This window comes from Miniopterus schreibersii, assembly GCF_964146895.1.
Source record: "Miniopterus schreibersii genome assembly, chromosome: X".
Lineage (NCBI taxonomy): Eukaryota > Metazoa > Chordata > Mammalia > Chiroptera > Miniopteridae > Miniopterus > Miniopterus schreibersii.
The window spans coordinates 97,425,076-97,442,238 of record NC_138104.1 but is presented as its reverse complement, the minus strand read 5'-3'; the positions used below and the strand labels follow the sequence as shown (position 1 = coordinate 97,442,238).

The window sequence follows — 17,163 nt, the reverse complement described above, 5'->3', positions numbered from 1 at the left end:
ACATTTTTGATATGTAAAGTAACTGCAAAATACCTGTACAGGCCACAATGCGTTAAGCCTTCCAAACCAAAAGTTTTTTTGTACCTCTGGATTTTTAGTTAAAAAAAATGTTTTTAAGGACTTTGGTATCTAGAGTAAGATTTCCAAAGAGCACTTAGTATATCCTGCCAGACTTCAGGTTCCTAAGCCTGGCATTTCCTTAACTCTGCCTCGAATGAGCAGAAATAGAATTAAAGTTAGCTTTTTTCACTTTCTAGAACTCAGTAAAAGGAAACTAGGTAACTGAGCTTCAAAAGATTTAAAGCTTTGTGGCATTTGCATAAGATTCTAGAGGGAAATCTGATGCCCAGGGCACTTAGAGAAGCAGGACATCTTAAAGCCTCAATGGGTCCTAAATATCTAGTTTAACCCTTTTATTTCGCTGATATAGGAACTACCCAGGCAAGTTGTGACCTGCCCGAAGTCGCACTATCAGTTGAGAGAACTAGAGGTGGGTTCTCCTGACTAGCAGGCCCAGGCTCAGTCCCTGCCACCAACCCACCTCTGTGGAGAGCCTTAGGTCACTTGTTCCTGAGGGCTCTCTTGTGGCCCCTATAGTGATGCGAGTTAAACTCTTCCTTGGGACCCAGTCATGGAAACAGGAAACTTCATGGGCTGTTTCACTCAGATGTTCTCATACATGCACCCATAAAAGATGGTCGGAATACCCTCACCATTCTTTTCTGAGAACTGAGATTCCCCACAACAGGGAAAAGTGGTGCCAAAAAATAATTGTGTGTTGTAAAGGTGCCTGCTTTGACTTAAGCAAATCTGGAAGCTGCCTGGGAAAATCTGGCTTCAGTTCCAAATCCAGAGAGTTACATAAGCCTTAAGAGCATATGGTGACTGCCAACTTGGTAGTTGTACCCGAGTTAGTATCTACCTCAACTGGTAATCATGCTTCAATTTAAAGACTGAACTTTCTGTTTCTTCACTTTGAAATCCCATATTCTGACTTGCGGCAGATTATTTCCATGGGGTGAATATTTCCAACAGCTTAGAACCAGGCTTCTTCCTTGACGATAGGATCCTGTGACAGTGGTCTTCCTCTTCCAAGTGATGTGTCTGGTTCAAGAGTTGACCACGTTCAAAAGGGTCTGCAGTATCTTTGTTTTTTTTTCCCTAATAGGCAGATTGATGGTAGGTTATTTAGTTGCTGAAGTCTTCTCTAGCAGTTAGAAAGAGATCGAAGTTCATCAATAGCTCTTTAAACACAATTCTTTATAATAATTATATTTCTGATAATGAATAAGTCTTCAGTGTTTTGTAAGCTTAATGTGAGTGGTGTGTGTAGGCCTCTAGGCATTACTTCTATAGGTGTTGATCATGACCACATGTTTTCTATATATGTAGAAGTTTTTTGCATGTGTTAAATTACATGGTTGGCTTCTTTATGTCCAGGTGAGAAGTGACACAGTACCCCCCCTAGATGTACACACAGCACAGACATTCTTTCAGTGACTGTTAATATTTAACAATTTGAGGGCTTCTGAGGGCTAGAAGTTTCAGTGAGAACACCTTTTTTTCTTTTCTTTTGCAATTAGTTTATTTGTATCTTATATTGCAGACAGATTCCACCAACGGGGAGAATCCAAGCATCAAGAAATCCCTCTTTCCTCTTTTTAATTCAAAGAATCATTTAAAGCATAGTTCTTCTTTGAAAAAGCTTCCTGTAGTCACTCCACCCATGGTACCCATTTTTACGTATGGTAGCCCTGAAAACTGCTCCAGTAAACTTGTTTTACTGATGACAACAGCATGTCTTTTATTTTCATGGGGTCATATTCTCTTTGTGCTAGTTAAGTACCTGAGCCAGTTCCATAAATTCACTGAGATATAAATTCTTTGCCATTCTGGATTTTCTGGATCAGTTAAGGAGGTTGAAGTATAAAAGGCTATTGAGCAAACAAACTAGTGAAAGGCTAGTTTGGGTTGTCTGATTAGACAGCATTCATAAAGCCCCTTATTTCCTGTAAAGAATTTGATTAACATTTGTAATTCACAAATGTCTTTTTGTTTGGCTCACAACATTTGTTAACACTTGGTTGGCAGTTTGTTTCTTTGAAACCAAGTTGAATTGACCAAATTGAGTGAGCTAGCCGGCTCCATGAAAAAACAGCTTCCGTTAGTTGGTGATTTGCTTTTATCTTGCCTGGCTCTAGCTTTGCTGGTCACTTGGTTTAAAGCCAGGGCTCTTGTTTGGCCTTTGGCATTACTGTACTGTGTGCACCAAAATCAGTGAACGGACCAATTGCATTCGTGTGGAATTTGTGGCACAAATTTCCAGCATTCTCGTCGTGCATAATGCTAGACCCAGATTCTTTACTGGGCAGTGTCTTGTGATTATGATTCAAACCATACTTTTGCACTTTGCTACCCTTGAAAACCTGCTCGACTTCTTTGAGTACCACCAAACACAGTGTCTGGATCATTTTCCCAGCAGGAACAAATTTTTGTTTTATTGAACTGGTTCATAACCTAACTGCAATGTGGAATGAGGATACGACAGCAATTCCTGGTACAGCCCAATTTAACTGCTCTCTCTTACAGCGACTGAAACTAACAGCATGGGAATGCTTTGAGGGTTGAGGTTTTAACAAAGCTGCATGACATCTGCCAATTTTTCCTAATGCAGGGAAAATTATTAAGAGGGCAGCAGAATTTAACTAGCATCACTTGCATTGTGAACATTGGGAGAGTTTGGGTCTCTTTTTTCCTTGGGGTTTTCTTTTTTCCTTTTTTGTTGTTGTTTTGGGGGTCCTTGGGGAGGTTGAATTTTGGGTTGGTCTGATTTGCTTTTGTTTTCCTCTTGGGTGTGGTTGCATATCTTAATTAGGCTTATTGGTCTCCTGATGGAATCCTTGTCTATATCCTGCTCTAGGTGCCCAATTCTGAAGGCCCCGATCTTCTGACATTGCAGAAAGCCATTCACTCTGTTAACACCCCAAGCAGCAGACCAAAGGAGTGGCGTCCTGAGAAGATCTCCGATCTACAGACTCCAGTGAGTGGCACATGCATCACTCTGAGACTCTTAGACTGCAGTGATCATCTCTGCTAAGGGGATGGGTCAGGGCTGAGAGATAAGCCTCTCAATGTTACAACAAGGCTGAGAGTCTCCCCGGAATATACCCTCACTAATAGCCAGGTGCATCGTGGCGGTCCAGATGGATCTTGCGTTACTAAGGGAAAAAGTGGTCTTCTGTTAGACTTCACCCAGATGGGGGTAGGGGTGCAGGTGAGCTAAAGGGATGAACAAGACATGGCTCAGCCCACCAATACTCTGTGGCCGAGGAGAGACAAAATCCGTAAGTAACCATAATTGGTGGTAAAAAGTGAGGCATGCCACAAAATGTAGGGGAAGGTGAGAAGAGGTAGTGGGAAGATTTAAGGTTTCATTGAAGGTGGTAGTATATGAACTGGGCCTTGAAAGATGCAATAAGCTTTCTTGAAATCTATACTAAGTACATATTAGACGGCATGTACACTCACATCTCTGTCATAATGGGGGAATAAGCAGAAACCGAATCCGTAAATTTTTCAGATAACTGAGGTTTATCTGCTTTTAAACAACTATTTTGATTGGAAATTTAAAAATATTGTATCATTTCAGTATCCTGTAATGAGCATAGTAACATAATCTAACTTGTTTCGTGATCACATTCAATGTTTTACACATCCATTATTCCTCTATACTGTAATTTCTGACAACCCACATGAGCTGTTGGGGTTCTAGGATTACTTGTGATTTGGAGGAAGAGGGTGCATATTTTTATAGGTTTGCTGTTTACTCTTTAATTGTAAGCTGTTACTTAGAGTTGCTGGAAGGAGTTCTCCAAATTTTGAGTGTATTTGCCCAACAATTTATATTTTCTGCTTATAACATAATTAATGTAGGCTGGAGGGTGGAAAGGGTATAGAGAACCAAATATCCAAGTTATTGCATATGTATCCAAATGTAGAGCACAAGGCTCTGAGTGAGGGCCTGATGTTCTAGTCCCAATTTTAAAATGAAGAGTATAGGGCTTCAGAACCTTCTTTGTATAACCACTTCTTTTGCCAAAAAAGCTCTTTTCGGGGAAAGGGAAAATCAGGAAGATAAGAACAGAGCGGGGAACACTTTGTAAAGTATATGATTGTCTAACCACTATGCTCTACACCTAAAGCCAATGCAAAATAATATTGAATAAAAAGTATAATTGAAAATTTTTTTTAAATAATAAAAAGCTAAGAAAGGAAACAAAACAAAAAACAGAGGGAGATATATAAATTTTAGCCGTGTGTGTTGCTCGCTAATTAAAACATTACCTTTTTTCAGTTTCTTTTACAGCTAGATATGGTCTTATGGCTGAGTCCTGGCCACTGAAATGAAAGTGGCAGCTTTCGGTGGGTGGCGCTGGTGGGAAATCTTCTCAAAAGGGAGAGTCATATCCCTTCTTTTGCTTCTTCCCGCTGGTTTAAGCATGAGATCCTCCTCCTCTCGAAAGGTGGGAAGCAGCCAGTTAGAAGGGGCCTAAGCCTTTGATCAGCCACCACACCAGCTCTAGATTTCTTATCTGGATTTCTAGACTTTTTTATTAAAGAAAAATAACTTCAATCTTGTCTGGAAAAGAACAAAAGAACAGGTAAGGCTGAACTAGGCCCTCCTTCCCCCCAGGGCCCACCATCCCTGGCTCTGTGGCGTCTTCTCAGATCTGTTTCCTCCCAGCTTTCCAGTCTACCCTACACACTCTCCTCTTGTCTTCCAGAGCCAGCCATTAAAATCACTGCGCAAGCTGTTGCATCTCTCTTCAGCTTCCAATCACCCGGCTCCGGCGGACCCCCGCTTCCAGCCCTTAACAGCTCAACAAGTCAAAAATGCCTTCTCAGAAATTCGGATTCACTCCCTGGGCCAGGCTTCTGGCGGAAGCAGTAACATCCGGCAGGAGCCGACACCAAAGGGCAGGCCAGCCCTTCAGCTGCCAGGTCAGATGGACCCTGGTTGGCACGTGTCCTCTGTGACCCGGAGTGCCACAGAAGGGCCTTCTTACTCTGAACAGCTGGGAGCCAAGAGTGGGCCAAATGGGCACCCTTATAACAGAACAAATCGGTCTCGAATGCCAAATCTGAATGATTTAAAAGAGACGGCCTTGTAATGTGTGCTTGGGGTGGGAGTGGGGGGAACAAGCCAGTTGGGAGGGCAGGGGAGGGGGTTGGTGGGTGGGGTGGGGAATGGGCTGGGCCAGGGTGGTAAACCAGTATTTTCAGCTTTATGAAGGTGTGTGCAATATTGTATGTGTGGAGCCATGTGGCTCTTCACGGCCACAAATGCTAGTCAGGGATCTTAGAGCCACAGGAGTTCCTTAGAGTTCGCCAGTCTCCACGGGTCTTGTGTGAGAATGGATAGAGTGTGCCATTGAGGAAGAAGACATTCTTGCCAGTTTCTCCCCTTACATTTCAGCCGTAGTGCAATCCCTGTTGAACTTGGGAAAGCCAGGACGTGTTCTGGCACTGCAAGGGAAAGAAAAAACCATGTTGACCGATGCCCTTACCACAGATTTTTTTCTGCCTAGACTAAATGTGGGGTTTATTGTAATCCAGGAGTATCCCTTTGAAGGGTTAGCAGATGAACTAACTGTATGTCTTAAATTGTTTTCTAAACTTCCATATTTGATAGGATTTGTAACATTTATTTATAATTAATTAATATTGTACTGTTATAACCATACCTTTTATGTTAAATGTAAAGTTATTTTGAGCTGTTTGGAACATTGTGAAGCAGTGGGACAGCTACAGTAGTTTCTATAAAAACTGAACAGTAACATTTATATATTGCATCAGGAGTATTTTATTCTATATATAAATATATATATGATAAATATGTGTCTGTTTTATAAATATAATCATTTAAAGAAAGTATCGTTACGACACTCTGCCATATTTTTATACATTTGTAATATGAAGTGAGTATTCTACTTCTAATCAAGGGAGTTGAATTGTGGCTATATATGTGACTGTAACAGTAAGAACCTTGCTCAACTTTTAGGCCCCAGCAGTAGCCTCTAGACATGCTCCTTGGTAGCAAACAGGATGCTGCATCTCCTTGCAAACCCACAGGGGAAGAAAGTGGGCTAGGCCAGTGAGAACTACGGCAGGCCTCGTCTCAATCCTCACGCAGTTGGCTCCTGTTCATGTCCAGGGACATTCCTTGCACCTGAGGGAGAACAGATCCAGGCTTGCTCATGGGTCTTTATAGAGAGAATGTGCTCTTCTACTTAGCATTAGTGTAGAGCGTTGACCAAAGATTTGCCAGTGAACATTCCTGGTTGTAAGTTTGTAAGAGGCCCGCCTGCAGACCTGGCATACCAGCTCTATGCTCCTAAAACCTGAATCCTGAATCCTGTATCCTATACACTGTACCAGAGACTCTTGGGGGGAGGGTAGAAACATGTGTGGCATTTCTATTTCTAAAGACTTCTTTTGTTATTGCTGTTTCCAAGATATTTAAAAGGCTCCTGAAGCAATTCTAGATGTAGAGAAAATTGCTATACTCAATTTTTCTTCCCGGGACTGTCTACATATAACAAAGTTATGTGCATGCGCGGGTGCGCACACACACACATACATACATACATGCATACATACATACACATACACATATACACGGCCAGAACAGGACTTATCTTTCTCTTACTTGATCTCCTCCAACTCCCAAGTTCCTCCCAAGTGTCATCGAGGTCTTTGGCCAACAAAGGTTATAGCCCCATGTCCCTGGGCCGCCCTTGATGGAGATCATTCAACACCATTTTCCATCAAGAGCATTAGACTTTTGGAAGTAGTCTCTTAGCAATAATATTTTTAAGGGTTCCCTCCCACCCCTTAAAGAGGTAATGTCTTGGTATTTATTACTTGTCCCAGGATTCTGAGAGCGTCAGCCCCTGAATCAAGTCAGCTGTAACTGAAATGTGCTGTTACTGTTTCCCCTCCCCCATGATTTTGAGAATCATAGTTCTGATGATTATGAAGATTATAAAGAAAAAGTGTTAGTTTCTTTGAAGCTTAAAATGTGTGCATATTGCATTTTTATATAACTACTATAATGATGTGTATTGATTATATATAGAGGTCATTTTAAGGTGCTTTTTATTTAATTTAATAAGTGTAATAGGCACTAAAATGAAACTCAACTGGGTACTATCATTGAAACAATTTCATTCAAACCAATAGCTTGCATGCTCTTTGGTTCTTTTTATATCTTGTTTCTTTCACCAGTTCAGTACTGTTCGAGTAGCTCTGAATTCTGGCTTTTCCCAGGCAGCTGCTCAGTTATATAAATGATGTGGACCCTTAGCAGTTTTTGCCTGGATACTAATGACTCTAAAAGGGTGTATAACTCTTCTTTTTCATACTAGAGCTGTACCTTATATTCCCCCTTGCAAACAAGAAACTACATTTTTTCCTCTGGAAAGACTTCTCACTGTGCTGTGCGCTTGGGAACTGCGCAGTCACATTGCCACGCTGTGGCACTTGAGGCTCGTCGTCACCTAGCGGCTGGTTTCCCATGTTTTCATCCTTGCTAACACTGGGATCTCAGATGTTTGCAGATCATTTCTATTCCTGATGGTTCTTCAAAGAAGGGCTAGAATAATTGCCTTCTACCTAGAGCAAAGTAAACCTAACTGATGAAGAGTCAATACATACTTTTCGTACATTCCCAGATTTGAGCCAGAAAATATCTACAGTGTTTTCCACTCGTGTTTTTGAGGTAGCTCTTATCCTCTTCTCAGCTTTTGTCCATTCTGACTTTTCATTGGCCTCAGTGAGCTGTAAAGTGAACTACAATTGGCATTTCTAGCATGTATAATGCTTTTCCTACTCGCACAGGGGAATTGTCAAATTTCCTCTCAAATCTAATGGGTCCTCTCTTAGCTTCTAACTGTTATTTTCCTCTGTGATGAATTATTGACCTCACAGAGATGCCATCCATGATAAGAACTTGATTTAAAGTCACAAAAGCTGGCATTTTCTTTAGGAAGGGAAATTTTTATGACATCTGTGTCCTGTTACCTGCCCTAACTTCCTAAAGAATAAAAAGGTTGAGTGAAGGCCTATCAATTACTTTGTCTTATCAAAGTATCACTGATCTCCTTTTGAAAAGAAACTCTGCTTTGCTGTTTTTCTACTTTTGCTTTGCCACCATCCTCGTTTTTCTTCTCAGAAGTTCTAAATGAACTTTCACTGAACCTTGTTTGGTCTCAATCTGAGGTTTAGCCTCTCTCGAGAGCCCCAGACCAAAAGTAGTCCATACTAAGGGGCTCAAGAGAGCTGTCTCTACAGCAGGGGTTCTCAGCCAGGGCTGGTTTTGCCTCCCGGCAACATTTGGCTATGTCAGGAGACATATTTGGTTGTTACAACTGGGTGTGGTGGGGTGCTACTGGTATGTAGTTAGTAGTGGCCAGGGATGCTGCTACACATCCTACATGCACAGGATACCCCCACAAACAAAAAATGATCCGGCCCCAAATGTCAGTAGTGTTGAGGTTGAGAACCCTGCTCTACCGTATTCCATCTGTCTGCGGAGCTCAGTTCTGGCCTTGTCTCTCCAAGCTAGGAAAATGCAGGTATGAATTCTTCAGCATCCCATTCTCTTACAGAATCTTCTACCACTATTTCTAACCCCTAGATTCCTATTGTTCATTTCCATTGTCTTGGGCCTGCTGAAAGGTGCATTCTTTGGGAGGAGACCAGTTACTTTATAGGTGTTTAAAAACTTAAATTCTAGGTCAGCATCCTTAGAAAATCTTTCATAGAGCCATGATGCTCATATTAGAAGTGAGCAGCAGCCTGGCAGATTGGCATGATTTTTACCAAGTGCTCAAAGGCATCCATGGCTTTTAGCTGTGTCTCCCAAAAGAAAGTGTCTTTGTTTTTAATTTAGGTCATTTAATAGCTCTTTACAAATATCGACATATGACAGACTGATTAGAAGCAAAAAATTCTGTATTGGTGGTTGTGATGTGGCTCTTAGAGGAGTATTTGTGCTGTACGCTTTGATCAAATCCGTTTTCAAACCTGCTTTAAGACTCACCATATGCAGTTGTACTTTCACTCTAAGCTCAGAGCTACGCTGGTTAGTTTCTAGTCACGTCATGTATTATAAAGTATGTTGTGGTTGTAGAGTTAGCCAGTTTAGCATGTTCCTATTCTGAAAATTAGTGGACTTCTCTAGGAAATGCTATCCCATTTTCCCGTCCGAGCTCCTCTTAGTTAACATCATAGTATCCTCACTTCTTAAACTAGTTTTTAGAGTAAATAAGGAAAAAAGCCATTTATTTTCTTCTAGTTATGTATTGAGAATGACTCATAAGTGTACAGCTTTTTTTAAAGGCCAGAGGATTACTTTTCAAGTGTGTAGAAGGCGCTGTTTATTTCTGTTCACCTAGGTCCTGGTGGTGACCAACTTTCAGCAAGGGCAATCACTCATTAAGACTTATTCCTAGAGCTCAGCTGGGACTCAGAAATCTGCATATTCTCTCCTGATCAGAACATTTTTTTTCTGGAGAGCACTGCTTTTATATCTAGAAGTTCGTTACTTCCTGCATTATAGTGGGATATTGAGCTCCACGTGAGCACTAAGATCCACAGACTCATCCTTTTATGAACTGGGAATGTGGTGTGATACACTGAACCAAGTCAGAAAATACTGAATTATTTCCTTACCTCCTTCAGTTCATCACTAATAAAGTGTGTAGGCAGAGAAAAGTTATTTACAGTTAAAAATAAATGGTTTCTTTAAAGGGGGCAGCAGAAAGGACAGTACAAATGTTATAAGTGTCCTGTCGCTAGTCCCCAGGGCCAGAATCTCACAAGAAGGTTTTCTCAGAGACTTAAAGGGCCAACTTACAAAGCAAAAACTTGTAAGTGGTTCTGATTTTTCCTTTTGCGTCTTGACCAGCTGAGATATAGAATATCTTGAGGTCTGATTCAGCTGGGTAAAAAATTCTGTTTTAGAAACCATGAGTAAATACAAGAAAATGTGACAGGACGAGTCCCTCGTCTGTCTGTATACACACAATGTGGTGAAGGTAAGGTGGCTAGGAAACTCTGGGCCTGCTGCCCTATTCTATTGTATTTCTTCTTTTTTAATCAAATGTACTATAAAAGATCATAGACTTTTGTGCGAAGTCAGTTACTACGTGAATATTCGTTTCCCATAGTGCTTTGTTAATTCATCAGCGTTAGGCCTGGTCCTGACTCTACCTTTTTTCACTCCGGGCACTGACCCACCTTTCTGTGTATTTCCTATAGGCTATTAAATATGATCACGACCTGCCTTGTATTTTCATTCATTAACTGTTTACTCCCAAATTTGAGGGAGGTATGTCTTTCCTTCGTTTTGCCAGAAAAAAATTTGTAATAGTTGCACGTTGGATTTCTAGGGCCAGAGAGCTGCGTTCAGTGAAACCGGTTTCACTTCTGAGGCCCTTCATTACCGACAAGGTTCAGCTCTCTGAACCCCATTTGATCCTTGGGTCATATTTTCCTCCTCCTTTGGAATCTGAAAAAATCGGTCTCCGTGTTGTATGCAGGTTAGAAGTTGCCTTGTTTGTTACTCTTCCAGCGCAGAGTATCAGGGAGAAAGCAGCCTTATCTGTTCCTCCATCCCCTCCGCTTTGACAGACTGCTAAGAATTCCTCAGGACTTCCTTTGGTTTGGGATTGTACTTTTCCAAAAGCCTGATGTGATTCATTTCAGGCACAGAAGCTTGTCCTAATGTTCTGCTTCAGGGTCAATCAGACGAAACCCAGGAATAGAAAAGGTAGATGCCTTGACTTTTGTCCCTGTTGGGGGATTAAAGTGTTTATCGCCAGAGTTGTCAAAAGCTCCAGTTGCAAAGCATTCAGAGGTTCAAGAAAAAAAAATATGCTTTTCCTTCTGGAGAACTCTGAAGTTCTCCGAGATGGCTTAGGTTTTCCACAGTGGAAAGCAAAGTTTGTATAAAATCCATTCTCACTAGAGATGTACGATTGGTTATATATAGTCCTCTCAGTCTATTTCCCTCTCCTTGTTTCCCCTTTGGTCACTGATGGAGTCAGGCTGGAGGGGTAATGCTGTGATTGCAAGAAGTCAATTCTCACTGTAAACTTGGATAGATTAACAGAAACAATTAAACCAAACAAAATAGTGGCCCCTAATTCCTATTCCAAGGATTGTTTGTGTGCCATTTTGAATTCAGGTAGTTATTCTGTATATACTTAGAAGACTATTCCGAGCTTCTTCAATCTCTAGGAAGTTTGAAGATGGTATCTGGGAAGACACAGGGCGGGGTGACTTTGAGAACCCTGCTCATGCATGAAAACAAAAATAGGGATAAGCCAGAATGATGTAATATCCAAATTTATGGTAGTTGAAGAATCAGTGGAAATTCTTAATTGCACAGACTTTATAAATCCATAAAGTGTAATTCCATACTTTTTACTGTGGCAAGGGTGTGCTGTGGTGGTAATCTTTTTAATTTTTGAATCCAAACTGAATTTAAAGTGTTGAATATTTAAATTCCTCACAAGCTAATTATGAACCATTTGTAAAGTGTTTCTATAACTCTTTGTATCATGTGTTCGTACATCTTATCAAGTTTTTTCTGGCATGTATTCCATTCTAAACTTCTGTAAAATTTCTATGGTTGCTGTAAATATTATACAAATATCTATTCCGTGGTAACCTTAATTATCAGCATGAAATGGTTAATTTTTACTGAGCACAATGTATTTTTGAATGGATCTTCCCAAATGTCTTTAATAAAATGCAGATTTTGCACTGACTGATGTGATTGCCAGGCCATCCCAGTTATGAGCACTGTTGTCCCTGGAGTTTGAATAGCAAGCAGCTCTCTAGTCAGTTCCTTCTTTGTAAAGAACTTGTTGGAATTCAAATGAGGGGTAATGGGCCTTTGAAGTTGGAATCAGTTTAAGGGACCGAAATTAATGTAAAGCAGGGCAAATCCTGTTATTTAATGATGTTGATAATTTTTTGTATTTATAAAGCTTTTTTCCCCTTCTGGCATTTTGCAAACTGGTTTCTTTTACACTTGAGTGTTGTCTGCTTTGCACGTTCACTTGGTGGGTCGGGCAGATGGAAAAGAGATGCTGGCCTCCTGTTCAGTGCCATGGAGAAAGCAAAGATGGGCAGCTTAATAAGGATTTCTTTGTGTTTTAGAGCATGGGGTTGGCAAACTTCTTCTGTAAAGGGCCAGATAGTAAATATTTGAGGCTCTGTGAACCATCGCGTTTCAACTGCTCACCGCTGTCATTGTGCTAAGCCAGCATTTGAAAACGATGGGTGTGTCTGTGTTCCAGTAAAATTATTTACAAAAACAGGCCAGGCACCGGATTTACGAACCTGTTCTAGGCCTTCACTTTTGTCTTTAACGATGAGAAGTCCCACTGAGTAAATGCTCAATCAGGGAGGAAATAACTTAAATTTTGAGCTAACGTATCTAAATATTCTCCAACTTTATCTTTCTAAACAAAGGACAGCAACTAAAACCCAGCGCTTGGCATTCTTATAAGCACTATGCCACCCACTTCTTTGCTTCAGGTTTAACCTTAAGTCATGGTAACCAGTGATTTCAGTTATGCTTTTGTAATTTGTTTTATGTTCATAGCACTTACTATGGCTGGGCACAATGCCAAGTGTTTTATTGTACATTTGCTTTTCACAATAGCACAATGACATGGGTTTTGTAACCCCATTTTGTAGTTGACAAAACTGAGGTCTGTGTACTTCACATTAATTTCCCCAAGGTTGGCCAGCGAGGATTTGGAGCTGGGTATGTTCACTGTAAAGCCTGCCCTTCACTACTAAACAGTGCAGTTGCTGTGTCTCCATGTGCAGAAACTGACATGGGATTCATGACATGGGTGCTCCCTCTCCCACCTTTCCATCTCCCAGCAGGTGGTATTGATTTGATTGAGAACAGAACATTTCAGTGAAATAGGTCACTCGAGGTCCAGAGACTGGTGAAGTGGTTAAAAGCACAGGATCTGGAGTCAGCTTGCCCGAGTGGAATCCTACATTTGTGTGGCTTTAGGCAAGTTACCTTATCTTTAAATGGAAATAATAATAACGGTACCTGCCTCATAAGTTGTTTTGACAATTTGATGACATGCTAACCTGCAAAGCACTTGGTAGATTCTCAGTAAATATTAGCTATTACAACATTATTGCTAGTATTTGTGCCCCAGTGGGCAGCCCTGTGGAGTTGAAAAGCAGTGTCACTGAATTTTGACTGCCAGCTATGGAGAGCTCGTTAAGCACTTTAGATACATTTATCCTATTTGATCTTCACATCAGCCCTGTAAAATTGTCCAGGTTAAGAACCATTGTGACTTAAAGTTACTTGTAGCTTGGAGCTACTCTGGATCACAGGGGAAGCAACAGCCTTTACAGCTGTACAGCTGTTAGCAGGCCTCAGCAATCGCAGGCAGACAGAAAGATGGGCTTCTACACATCTGGTCAAAGGCTCCCGTTAGGTGTGCAATCTTCTAGGTTCTGACACTGGATTCATAGTGGCATCTTTATTTTGAAATACCTTTGTGCCCTGGCCAGTTTGGCTCAGTGGTTGGAGTGTTGGCCCCTGCACCGAAGGGTCGCGGGTTCAATTCCAGGTCGAGGGAACGTACTGGGGTTGCAGGTTCAATCCCCGTCCCAGTTGGGGCACATGTGGGAGGCAACCGATGGATGTGTCTCTCTCACATTGATATTTCAATCTCTCTCTCTCATCGATGTTTCACTCTCTCTACCCCACTCCCTCCCTTTTACACTCTCTTAAAAAAAAAATTAATGGAAAAAAATATTCTTAGGTGAGGATTAACAACAACAAGAAACAAACAATAATAATGAAATACCTTTGCTTTATCCAAGTAACCTCCCCCCACACTAAATACTCAAATCAGCTCAGCCTTTTTTTCTTTATCTTGGCAACACTTACTGCTACTTTTTTTGTTCATAGCATTTAATTTAGCTCTTTTAAAATCTCCTACAATATGTTATGTATATTTTACCACAATTTAAAAAAATCTCCAACAAGTGTAAATCACATTCTAGCATTTCTGAAAATAAAAGTAAACATGTTAACATTAGGTAAGAGAATGAGTTTTTGCTACACTGTACATATATATTTTTTTAATTGAAAGTTTCCCCCACAAAAGAAATAATACTGCAAACATAGTTCATATTTTAATAGCAAAATTTTGTTAGGCTTCAGGTGTCCCTCAATAAAAGTTTTATTTTTTATACATTCTGTCATGAATTCAATGAAGTAAAAAATTCATATGCTGTTGTAAACAAATTACTTGAAGGTAAACATTTTACAGATTTCAGTATCTCATTTATTAAATTTTGAAGTATTAAGCAATTTCCAATGTGAGATCTCAGGTGACTTCTTTGCAAAAAACAAGTTGATCCTAAAATTCACATGGAAATTCAAGGGACTCACAAAAGTCAAAACAATCTTGAAGAACAAAGTTGGAGGACTCACACATTCTAATTTCAAAACTTACTTTGAAGCTACAATAATCAAAACAGCGTGGTGCTGGCATAAGGATAGACATATAGATCAGTGCAATAGAATTGAGAGTCCAGAAATAAACCTTCACTTTTATGTCAGTTGCTTTTTTTCAATAAGGATACCAAGGCCAGTCAATGGGGAAAGGTAGTTTTTTCAACAAATCGTGCTGGGACAACTGGATAGCCACATGCAGAGAATGAAGTTGGAGCCCAACCTTGTACCATATATAAAAACACAAAATGGATCGAAGATCTAAATGTAAGAAGTAAAACCATAAAACTCTTGGAAGAAAATATAGCAGTATATCTTTATGATGTGGAATTGGCAATGATTTCCCAGATATGACACCAAAAGCACAAGCAACAAAAGAGAAAAATAAATTGGACTTCATCAAAATTTTAAAATGTGTGTTTCAAAGAACTCCATCAAGAAAGTAAAAAGACAACCCACAGAGTAGGAAATATTTGTGGATCATATGTCTGATAAGGGAAGTGTATCTAAAATAAAGAACTCTTACAACTCTAATAAAAAGACAGCCTGAATTTAAAATGGGCAAAGGATCTGAATAGACATTTTTCCAAAGGGGTGCACAAAGGGCCGGCAAACACATGAAAAGATGCTTAGCATCATTAGTCAAGGGGAAATGAAAATCAGAACCACGAGGTACTACTCCATACACCCCAGGATGGCGATAATAAAGAAGACAGACAATAACAAGTGTAGAGAAATTAGAACCTAATAGACTGCTGGTAGGAGTGCAGAATGGTACAGCCTCTTTGGAAAATCGTCTGACGGTTCCTCAAAAGTTTAAACATAGAGTTACCATGTGACCCAGCAATTCCCCTCCTAGGTATATATCCCCAAGATAAAACATATGTCTACACAAAAACTTGTACATAATTGTTCATAGTAGCATTATTCATAATAGTCAAAAACGCGGAAATAATCCAATTGCCCGTCAGCGGATGAATGGATAACATAATGCGGTCTCTCCATTCAGTGGAATGCGACTCTGCCAAAGAGAAAGGCGTGAAGTATTGGTACATGCTACACCGGGAACGAACCTTGAAAGCACTGCTAAGCAAAACCCGACAGAAAAGACCACATGGCGTATGATTCCATTTATAAGAAATGTCCAGAATTGGCTACAGAGACAGAATTGCCTAAGGCTGGGTGGGCAAGAGGCTTGGTGGAATGATAGCTAATGGGTGCGGGCTTTCTTTTTGGGGTGATGAAATTTTTTAAATCGATTGTGATAATAATTGCTCAACTCTTTACTAAAAGTCACTGAATTGTACACTTTAAATGGGTGAAATTTGTATGGTGTGTGGACTTTATCTCAATAAAGCTGTTAAAACAAAAATTTCCAACCTGAACAATTATTTGGAAGACTTTGATCCCTGCCTTGTACTATTTCATTCTTTTTTCCCCTTAATTCAACCTCCCTCCTGGGTCTGGAGTACAGGTTGTAGAGGACCTGAACTCTCAGGCTTTCCTCTGACCATGCACGTCAAGATAAAAGTTCATTCCATTTGCCCAGTTAGGGTACCCAATCGGGCGTTCTTTTCAAAATGCATTTGTCCATGTGTTCTAAGACCAGAGAAGAATTTCCCCCCACTCTAAATTGATTTCTTTATATTTGAGAGCAGATGAAGCAGGGAAAAGCATTTTTCCAGGTTCAAGTATACAGCGTGGGGGGTAGAAAGAAGCTGGGTTAAATATGAAATTCCTCTAAGCCCAACGACACCAGGAAAGAGATTTGGGGATTTTAGGAGGCTGCCCACTCACAGAGAAGGTGAATGTGAGGTCCAGGATCGTGTCGGTGTGAGTCCAGTCAGTCAGCTTGACATTTGAAAACAACTCGGAGAAATGAGCTGCTAGCAAAGGCTGCGCTGCTTCAGGGCCAGGGTAGTCTTGAATTCCCCAGTCTCGTTGGAGGGCCCCCGTCCTCTGATTCCACCTCCTCTCATCTCCTACTTTCAAATCCTCTCCTGCCCACTCGCCATGTCATTAACCTTTCCCAGGGAAGGACCCGAAAACTCAGGCTGAGCTATAAATGACAAGAGAGACTTCGATTGTTGTTCCCAAGCTCCCTGCTTAATGAGCTCCAGAAGGCGAAGGCCAGGCCTGTTCCCGGCCCTTTCCTTCCCAAGGAGGTTGCAGCATCAGGGACAGGCAGCTTTGTGTGTGCCAAGGCAAGGAGGCAGAAGTTGGAAGGTGGGCTCACCGGGGTGTAGTCACATCTCCCTTAGGACGTAGGTCCTGACCCCTTCCTACAAAGCTAATGTCCTGAGCTGATGGGCCTCCGCATGGCCAGTGATAGCTCCTGGGCCAACTGTTTTCAATGTGTTAAGCTTGTTGAAAACAGTAGCCCTAGATAAAGGGGAATTCAGGTGTGCTCTGGTCATTTGGGGATCCTAAATATAGGGAAACCTGCTTACACGTGCAATCTGTCCTGTGAAGTCACCTAAATGGTGACCACAGCCTGGGAGAATTTGCCTGAATGGCCTGCAGAATGGAGCTGCATGTACTGAGAGTGCTGGAACCCCCCAATCCCTGTGAACATGGGGGTGAAAGCT

General features: G+C 41.0%; 1 protein-coding gene across 2 annotated transcripts in view; it reads left to right on the top strand.

Annotated features, from left to right (window-relative positions):
• CDKL5 (cyclin dependent kinase like 5) overlaps nt 1-5,177 on the top strand; it is a 148,696-nt gene extending 143,519 nt beyond the window's left edge. Inside the window, exons 17-19 of one of the 2 annotated variants that reach the window (XM_081126619.1) lie at nt 1,607-1,729; nt 2,921-3,040; nt 4,785-5,177. In XM_081126619.1, the coding sequence (XP_080982745.1) occupies nt 1,607-1,729; nt 2,921-3,040; nt 4,785-5,171 (630 nt within the window). In that variant the 3' untranslated portion in view covers nt 5,172-5,177. The remainder of the gene's footprint in view (nt 1-1,606; nt 1,730-2,920; nt 3,041-4,784) is intronic. The other variant, XM_081126620.1, reaches the window with a different exon arrangement.
• The last annotated feature ends 11,986 nt before the right edge of the window (nt 5,178-17,163 follow it).